The sequence below is a fragment of the Solanum verrucosum genome, unplaced genomic scaffold (genome assembly GCF_900185275.1).
Source record: "Solanum verrucosum unplaced genomic scaffold, falcon-dt-bn FXZP01000275.1, whole genome shotgun sequence".
NCBI classification, from domain to species: Eukaryota; Viridiplantae; Streptophyta; class Magnoliopsida; order Solanales; family Solanaceae; genus Solanum; species Solanum verrucosum.
In genome coordinates, this window is record NW_026020738.1 from 853,746 (window position 1) to 864,209 (window position 10,464).

The window sequence follows — 10,464 nt, forward strand, 5'->3', positions numbered from 1 at the left end:
GAGTTTTGATTGACAAAAAACATGTTGAAGAATAAAAAACATCAGCATACACTTATAAAGGTCCCAGATTCTTTAGAAGGGGTTTCTAATGTTGAAATTGAGGCTTCATCTTTTAACATCTTGACTCAAACGCCGTCGATACCAACAGGAATGCAAATCCGACAAACAAGTGTGTTACCACTCCCAAGAAAAAACAAACCCCGATAAAATTGTATATGATCAGATTGAGTATATTTTTCACATGAAATTGATATACTATGTAGTTAGTATGATTTTTTTTTGTCTTAATATGGTTGTCATTGGCATGAAGTTTGTATAAATCTGGTATGATTTTTCCACAGTTGTATTTAAATTGTTTTCCGATTGAGGTTGGTGAAATGGGGATAAAAATTAATATGAAATTTATATATATTTCTATCTTTTTGTGATTTTTTATTCAATGTTGGTTCAGTGATTGTGGTATGTACATATGTCAATTTGCTGAATATATTAGCAATGGAGTTTTTGATATGGGTCCCATTGATATCGATGTAAAGTACCATCGTCAAAGATCCGCCACAATCCTATAGTATGGAAGAAACAGGTTTGTTGATGGCGCAATTAGTGAGAGTGAAGTAACTGAAACTGTTGCTAGCAAATTTGGTGGACCCCGCATAGCAAATGAACATGCTCCGGATACTATCAATATCCTACACCAAGACCACTAAAAACATATTTGAGATAGTTGATTGTAGCTTAGATTTTTAATTATTACATGCTTTTTAATTTTTAGATGATGTATATTTATTTTTGCTACAGTTTTTTACAACAATATATACTATGCATTATTTTACATTATCAAATTTACTCTTCCTAGATTTATATCAGTTGGATACCAACTTCATACATTTTTTCAAGTCAGATACCAAGTGTATACAAATTGGATATCAGCATAAGCCAGATTTATATTGAATTTTTAGTTTTGAAAAACACATCATAAACATAATAATAATTAAAATATTTTGAGATTCCTTTTATAGGACAACTGTATACATTGTTACACTTAAGTTTTCCAGATGGATATTAGTTGGATACAATATTAACTAGTATTAGGTTGACTAATTTGGTTGAAATCTCAATTACATCTTAGTTTTTCTATTTTTTCAACTGGATATCAGTTGGTTACCAAATAGATACCAATTGGATACAACAATAACTAGTTTTATGTTAGCTAATTTGGTTGAAATTTCAACTACGTCTTATTTTTTCTATTTTCCAATGGGATATCAGTTGGATACCAAATGAATACCAATTAGAAATTACATTAACTAGCCTTAGGTTGGCTAATTCGTTTGAAATCTCATATTTTTTTTTAAAATTCAGTGGGACATCAGTTTGATACCAAGTGTATACCAATTGGATACAACATTAACTAGTTTTAGGTTGGCTAATTCGGTTGAAATATCAATTACATGTTTTTTCAATCAGTGGGACTTCAGTTGGATACCAAATGGATACCATTTTCATACTTAAATTTGACTTAATATTAACATCTATCCTAAGTTGTGATGTTATCGCATTTACTAGACCAGCATACAGACTGGAAGATTCATAGATAATTCCCTCCATCTGAAAATCAACATATTTCCCTATTTCATTAAAAATAATAACAGTTAGTCTTACATAATACAAAGGAATAATAAATATGTTGTATTTATATTCACTTTTCATACCATAATAATACAAATTTCATCTACAACTTCATTCTTCTCACACAAATTTATGCACACTCGTCATTACTTATGCATACCAATATCATTCCAAACAGTCTACCAGAATTCATACCATAAAACACATTTCATAAAAAAATAACAGTCTGTCGTACATAATACAAAGAAATAATAAATATGGTATTTATATTCAAATTTCATACCAACCTAATACAAGTTTCATCCACAACTTCATTATTATCACACAAATTTATAGACATTCGTCATTACTTATTCATATCAATATCATTCCAAACAGTCTACCAAAATTCATACCATAAAACACATTTCATACATTTTATTTTTTTACACACATTTCATATATTTATAACGATAACATCATCACTATTTCACACACACGAAATAATATAATCAAATCATCCAAATATAAATACAAAATCGCGACATCTATGGTGTTTACAGTGTACAAATTACAAAAACCAGTATACAAAAAACTCATAACATCATTTATTCAATTTTCACAAAAAATATTTTGTAATATGAAACAAACGAAGGTTCATACAAAAAAAATTACAATTTAAATCTATTATACACGACTAAAATTCAAAAATTTCATTGTTCTTAAATTTATTTTTTTGAAGTTGGAATAAAAATACAAATAATAAATTGCAATAAATACTAACCAGAACGATCCCATCTACCACCATGTTTTATTAATATCGATAAGAATCTATTACCACAAAATAAAGATTTTTGAACCAAGAATATTTTGGAATTAGTTGTGAATGACGACAATCACAATTTTTTTTTTTTTGAGGGACTAAGAAACTTTGAATAAAAAATAAAATCTGATTTTTGAATTAATTTTAACTGATTGAGAAAAAAAGGAAAACAAATTGATAGAAAAAAATTAGAGGGGGAGAGAAACGTTTGAAAAAAATAAAATCTGATTTTTGATTTAATTATAACTGATTGAGTAAAAAAAGGAAACCAAATATTCCTATTTTGTTTTGAATCCCCTAAATTATGGCATTATTAATTATCATTAATGTTATCTGTTTTTTTTTTAATGATATTTAAAAAAAAAATGAATATTATTTTTTAAAAAATAAATGTTACAACCTGAAATTTTTTATTATTACAACTTGAAAGTTTTATTCTACTACTATAACTTGAAAATATTAGTCTAATAAATGTCATCTATAAAATTTCCACAAAGAAAAGTAGAACAAATGAGTTGAATCAAAATAAATCATTCCTTTTCATATTCACATTCCAAGTAGAACAAAAAATGTGAATTTAAATCTCGTGTTCTTTCGTGAACCAACTAATTTCAAGAATCTCATAATTCCACAATTTTACTTATGTTCTACTTTTTAAAATAAGTCAACTATAGTATTTTAGGACATTCTGATACCATTTATTTAGGATTCACAAATATTTATTATTAAAAAAACATGGATATATGTAATTTACACATTTCGATATCTTGTTTAAGAACTATACCAAATGAAACTTTTATGTTTATGATAAAAAATATAATTTAAAAACTTCCAAATTGCATGTTCAAACAAATTTCTCGAGTTTCATATGAAAGTACTACAAAATCCTTTGCCTTAAGATGGTGAAGAGAATGAAAAGCCTAAATTAAGGCTATATTACACATAACAATACAAATGTATGTAATCACAAGATTGTTTTAAAACTTTTTATGAACAATTCAGAGCATCATTTATCAAGAATTTGATCCTCGAGCTGAGGAGAATTTTCTTCTGTTTATGGTATTCATTTCAAGACTCTACAGTTTGTTATTTAACGAACTCGCTGAGGCTAACACTGTCCCCACCGCTAACGGGTCTCAAAATGGGCTGTCCAAGATCAAATGGTCCCAAAGAGTCTTCCTGCAAAGTAAGCATAGGAATGGAGCATGTTAAGTTCTACTGTGGACAAGAAGAAAGATTTCAGATGGAACAAGCAAAGTGAAAAGGCGGAGAGTACCCATTTAATGTTGCCCTTTAGCCCAAGGCTGCTGTCTTCATTGAAAACACCCCGTGAACGAGGAAAGAGGGTTGTCTTTGGTTGCTGAGATGATTGATCCTGCATAATCAGACTTTGAGTTGTGTGCTGTAATAATATCAGAATATATAAGAAATTGTCAATCCTTCCATGAGAATATCACAAAGTCGTGTAATAGTGAAGCAGCAAACTAGTTCAGGAAGCTCAGAGTTGATCCTTAACGGAAGCAGTATTATCAAAAGCCAAAACTAATGATGGTAAAAAATAAGCTATTTGAAACTGAAACCAGAAAAGATTACAGCAAACAAACCCCAGCAGCATTAGAGGATGATGGAATTCTGAAAGATTTTGAATTGTCAGGACCAGCTGTTCCGCACAAAGTTGTGGCGTTTTCATTTCCTGATGAAGCTTTACGCACTGGAAATGCATGGCATGTCTCTTCAGCATCCAAGATAGATGAGTGCAATTCATGAGGTGATGACTTGGAAATTTCAGGTTGTGAATTAATGCATGCAGCAACAAACGCATCCTGCGAGCTTGGTTTGTCCTCACTTCTTTGGTCATGTTTTTTTAGTTTCTCCAGCAAGGACACCTCAGACAGAAATCCTCCAATGCTCAAGTTAGTGCAATTAAAATCCCACAAAAAATTTGACTCAATGTGGTGGCCACACTCTGATGTTTCCTTCAACCCAGATGTTTCTTTTGAAGCTAAATTGAAATCACTAATCTTTCCCTGAGAAGACGCTTCAGAAGGGAAGTTTCCTGTGCTAAAGTAGGAACTAAACGGCGGTGGCTGCAAATCCAATTTATTTTCTGAGTTGCTGATCTTTCCTGGCATAGATGCCTCAGAAAACAATCCTCCAATGCTTAGGTTGGTCAAAATATCATTCCACGGATCTATCTTTGAAAGGACATTCTGCTTTCTTACTTCATCAACCTAGAAAGGAGTATCAAGTACTGAATTTTAAGATGTCTATAGCATTTTCCACTAGTAAAAAAGTACATCTACGTCCTTTGAGAGGAATCACCTCTACGGACTAAAACAATAGTTAGACCAGTCCTATAACACATCAAATATAATCACAGAGGTAGGGTAGTGGTTAACAAATGATCTTAGCCCCTCATATGTGGTAAGGGAACCACACCATCCAGCTTTTGTGGCAATAAGTTTGAAAGGCAATTTCAACAATTATTTATTCATATTTTATCCTATAAAGAATGTTAATTTTGATTATGCACACATCTCGAGCATTGAGTACACCCCATATTATCACTACATCAGTTTGCTTCACCTACCACAGTCTACAGGTTAAGTAAACATGTTGTATCCTAGATGTTGGTTCTGTTGTCAGCTTGCGGTTCACGCAGATTGCAGACAGCTTGCAGGACAAGCATACCAATTTCAGATTCAGAAGATCCAAAACACTGGTAGAGTATTTTCAGGAACAAACTCTCTAATTGGGTGGATTAGGTATCCCCAGGAAACAGGTATCACAATCCACTTTGATATGCCTACTTATCAAACAAAAAAAAGGTCCACCTTGTTAAGCATCAATGCAGGGGTAGAGGAGAAAAGGAATATCTTTAATTGTGTCTGCCAATAATTTTGAAGTATGGATTTTAAACTAAAAAATAAGAAGTTAATGTTAGATTTAAATTTTAATATTGACAATGAAAAAGGTTAGACGAATTGAGCAACTACTGATCTTCTGGGACAATTATGAGAAGTTCTTAATAATATGTTGTAAGGGGTTTGTCAACGAGAACCAGAAGGAAGAAAAATCAGACAAAGAAGTGTGGAAAATACGAACTGAGAAATGAAGAAAGAAATCAGAGGAGATAAAAAGAGCAGCCTAAAACGTGATGAACGAGTTCTGCCCAACCTCTATATCAAGACAGAAGACGTTACACGCAGAAGAAACAAGGACAGATCAAAGGAAGAGAGGCCCAAGAGTTCGAAAGAAATAAAATCAGAAGCCCAAGACTTAAATTGATGACAGCCAAGAATTCAACAAGGTGATCAAGAAAGAAATCTTGACTCAAATAGTTGGAATTAAAGTAATCCTGCCAAAGCAATTAAAAATCCCTTGGGTTACTCAACAGGAAGCTCCTACCACTGGTCGACTTGGGAACACTGAGCTGCATTCAACATGCATCAAGTCTCAAAGAAAGAAGTTCAACAGCTACAAACCAAAACCTCTACAAATTCAAAAGCCAGAGCAGAATAAAATACAGCTCTTTGATTCAAAAACATTCTGTCTTGTTTTTTCTCAAGAACTACACTCTTGTGTAAAAAATTGTAAGTGTACCTAATATTGACAATAAAATAAAGTCTTTACCGGCATTAGTTAACCCAAGGAATTGGTGTGTGAACTAGTATAATTACATTTTCTGTCATTCTACATTCAAAATAAATTGTCTGTTCTTAACTCTATTTTCTTGTTCTAAATATTAAGTTAATACTTATCTATCTAAAATCTGTAATATTTGCAAAATCTGTACCCAGACTAAGCCGATTAACCCTGCGATAAGTCAACTAATCTTTAAATCAGGCCACCCGCATCCCCACCCATCTCTCTCCCCCCGTGTGCTTCCGGTTAAGCAACCGGGGCATCCTGAGCACACGTTTCCTGGGAATTGGAAAACTAAAGATAACTTGACATGCCAATCAAAGGATGTGTCTATCAAACATCTGTATTTTAATAGAGTATACCTACAAATACATACATACATGGAGAAAATACTAAAGTGGACGAAAAAATTTATTTATTTAGCTTAAAAAGAAAAATCTGTAATGGGGTGCATCTAATGCTTTGGGCACTCATTTATGAATTAATTAAAGCTTTTGCACTGGCAGATCTAGCAGTATCAATAGAACTGCCAGAGATTACCAAGATCACAGGATAAGGGGGCAGCATTATTTTTCATTCTGTTCAACTTTTCAGCATAAGTGCGAATGAGAAAACTGAAATCAGCAAAAACCCTAAAAGGCTTCAGATTGGATGACTGAAAAGATTTACAGAACAAGAGACAAAGTGAAGGAACCAGACAGGCATAATAACTTACCATGTGATCAACCGGTATGTTCAAAGCCATATTCTGATTCTCAGTTACATTTGCACGCTCATTATTGCAGATTGGTTTAATAAGCTCTTCATTTTTCAACTTAGCTCCCTCCACTTTGTCATTTGCTGAGTCCATTGCAGCAGCAAAGATTCTCTTATTACCCCTTGATTGTGAATGCATACCAGAGGGCTGGGAGCTATCAGGTACCTCAAAAGTCTTGAGCTTAAGATCAGAAAACCAGTCATACCTAGAAAATTAGAGACTAATTAAAACATTTTGATTAAAGAGTTATATGCTAAAAAATGAAATCAGACCAGCCTAAAACCTTAAGCGAAAAATGGCAGGACTTCCTATTGCTGCATACACTTCTCCTGCAGAAACATTGGTATCTTTAGAGCTCCATCTTTTCTGCGATGTTATGTTTTCTGTATAAGTATCATAGGGGAATAGAAGGAGCTCCCCTAACCCCAAACTCGTAGAACTCCACTTTGTATTAAGGTGCTTAATCACTGATGATATCTTCTTCTGAGCACTTAAAGTGAGTTCCTGGAATGGGTTGCAGCAATCCTACCAGAAATACCAAAACAATAAAAAGTTATTCCTGGTACATTTTATGCAGAGCTCTTAATGCATCAATTCATAGTTATACCTTCTCCAATCTCTGTCGGGTACTTTTATTTATTGGAAAAAGCTGTAGCTTAATCTTCTTACAAGAATTAAGCTGTTGACTCCCTTCTGCAGCACCTCCTTTTGTTACAGGGGAACACGTTGTCCTTCCTGGAAGCTTTTGACAAGATGCCTTAGCAGCTTGTAAGGGCAAAGTCACATCATTTTCCCCAGCCGAAAAATTTCTACAGTCCCCTGGGAAGTACACAAGAAAAGGCACATCCTCAGTTGAGAGACAACCCAAACACAAGTGGAACTCAATCAGAACACTCAACATACAGCAACCGGGAACTCCCGGATCATGCAACTAATATAAACGTAAATGAGTTGGAAAATGAAAACAACTGTCTACAGATTCATGTCAGCTGCCTGACCTGCTGCTTTCAGATTCTGTCGACCAATCCTACATGTTGCTTTCTTTGATGCTACATTCTCCTTGTCACTGTATTTTTCATGAACATCACCTACCTTTCTCTTCATACATCGGCTCGATTTCATGGCAGCTTGCTCTTCTGCAAAATAAATTTAATGGCTGAGTATTGTCATTTAATTTACTTCAGAAAATTCATTCATGTCATTCAACAAATTTTTTCTCTATATTACATGTCATTATCAAATCTTTAACAACAGCAAACTTGAAAAGTTCAGTTCCTATAGAAGCACCAAATGGTTAAATCAACAACTTCTAAAGTTGATCACTCCCAACAATATAAGGAACAGCAAAGGTGAAATGGTAAGCAATGAGTAATCAGCCTCGCAAGTGTCCCTGCCCATAAGTCTAGCAATGCTTCTTCTCATCTGGTTTTCCAAAGTTGAAACTGTAGCAACAGGTAATCAGAAGTCACAAATAGTTCCTTTAGCAACAAAAGAAATAACAACATAAATAAGGTATGGTAAGTATCTCTTCGTTGAACTTATGCACCAAACTTGCAAATGAATCATATTCCTCCTATCATTTTTTATCTCACCAGTACAAGTTATCATAACCCAAATACTTTCTCCGCTAAAATGCAAAATGGGCATGGTTATAAATAATAAAGTATCAATAAGGGTTGTGGTGGGATGGATAAAATTGATTCACCTTGCTGAGGTTTCGAGTTCGAGCCCTAGGTATGGACAAGTATCACATATCCTGTTAGAAAAAGAATATGGTTCCAAATTTCATGCCAAAATTTGGGGTTTCCAAGGTGTAATAAAATGTTTGGTATCAGAATTATTATAAAACACAGGATAAGGTCCAAGGCTCCAAAGGTTACATACATTTCAGCTGTGAAAATAGCATCTAGAACACTTTCAAGCCCATTAATATTTTGACTAAAGCTACTCAATTTAGAGGATGGAACTAAATCTTTAAATTTGCAAAGAGAGAATGATCTAGTTAATCTCCTGTAAAGTCAACTTCCACGAACTTCCTCCTTAGCCTTTCATGGCTCTCTGTTCAAAGACCTCTTCGTCTATTCAAGCCTTGGCAAAGTGGTTTTTATCATATTTGTATCCTAACAAATTATAAAGGACTTCTTAATAATGCACCTCATAGCACACTTTTTTTACAACTATAATGTTAGCTAGTTTGCGCCTACCTCGACTAATTTCATGCGGTACCTGCTACTTTCCACCAGCACAAGTACCGGGTAAGTATATCCATCAAGGCTTGGACAAACAGGAAGAAATCAACTTGTGTTTTTGCCTCTACTAGGCATTGAACCCGAGACCTCAGTAAAAAGTACCAAACTTGTGTTTCATTTTTTTATGAAGCAAGATATAGCAAAGCTGAATCACATCAATATATTGAAACAACACAGATATTCTCACACCAAATTCCAACTAAAAATATTCCAATTCCCAAATTCAAATTCAAAGCCATTAGGTCAATCAAACTAACTTTTCAGCTAAAGGAGAGAGTATCAACTATGGACCAAAGGCATCAAATTTCTTCTCTTTATGCTTAATTCTAAAGCAGAAAAATTTACCAAACCCGTGTACCATTTTTTTTAATGAAGCAAGATATAGCAAAACTGAATCTCATCAATGAATTGAAACAACACAGATATCCTCACACCAAATTCCAACTGAAACTCTTCCAATCCCCAAATCCAAAACTAACTTTTCAGCTAAAGTATCAACTATGGACGATAAACATCAAATTTGTTCTCTTTCTGCTTAATTTTCTGCATCCTCTTAAAAAAAAAAAAACAGAGCTAGGGTTTTCTTAAACAACAAAAAAGAAAACTGAATTCCAAACATTTACCAATTCTCGTGTCGATTCCAATCGAACATCTTTGAATTCCGAGTTCAAATTCGATGAAAAATCGAAGTATTTTATACTTGTTTAAGCATCAAATCAATAGATACAAACCAATCAACAACGCAGATATACAGATATCAATTCCGACTGAAAAAAATATCAAAAAAATCCCAAAAAATCGCCATTCAATAGATTCAAACTCCAAGCAGATTCATGAACGAAATTCAACTAAATAAAAATGATAAAAACAGAAAATTGATGCTTACCTGGAGATACAAATAGTGGGCGGGAATGAGAATTTTTGAGAAAACAAGAACAAACTCAGCGCCTAAATATTTTGTTTTGAAAAAAAAAAAATCCCCTTTTTCTCGTACACTTATTTATATGCAGATTTTTTAATTATTTTTTTTTCACTTTTTCGGTTCAGTTGGGCTTAGCATAGAGCCCATTACCATGTGGACAAGGCCTTATATAATGGCCCAAAATGTATTTATGTAGTAGAGTAGAATTTAGCAAGGGAAATTTTCATATATGGCAAAGAGAAAAAACTTAATTAGTCTACATAGTTACAGTACGCTCCATATCTATAGTTTCATTTGCTAAGCGGAATAACATTTGTATATCTCGGATTTTTATTTAAAATTATACAAATTTGATTTTTAAAATAAATTATCAAAAGACGGCAATTTCGGTTACAAAAAATCGATGACAATCCTATAATTGCTTAAAACGACTTCTTCTACACAAAGAACGCCATAATCG

At 33.3% G+C, this 10,464-nt stretch overlaps 1 protein-coding gene across 2 annotated transcripts; it reads right to left on the reverse strand.

The window, feature by feature from the left end:
• Nucleotides 1–3,443: 3,443 nt before the first annotated feature.
• Nucleotides 3,444–10,032, reverse strand: LOC125812695 (uncharacterized). 2 transcript variants are annotated; one of them, XM_049492185.1, is made up of 9 exons: nt 9,969–10,028; nt 8,061–8,275; nt 7,832–7,969; nt 7,441–7,652; nt 7,117–7,358; nt 6,792–7,038; nt 4,036–4,662; nt 3,708–3,806; nt 3,444–3,610 (listed from the first exon to the last, which is right to left on the reverse strand). In XM_049492185.1, exons 3-9 carry the CDS (start codon nt 7,953–7,955, stop codon nt 3,518–3,520), a joined length of 1,644 nt encoding a protein of 547 aa, XP_049348142.1. In that variant the 5' UTR covers nt 7,956–7,969; nt 8,061–8,275; nt 9,969–10,028; the 3' UTR covers nt 3,444–3,517. The 2 variants fall into 2 exon arrangements, with proteins under 2 accessions (XP_049348142.1, XP_049348144.1); XM_049492187.1 differs by lacking the exon at nt 8,061–8,275 and having other exon boundaries at nt 9,969–10,032.
• Nucleotides 10,033–10,464: the final 432 nt, after the last annotated feature.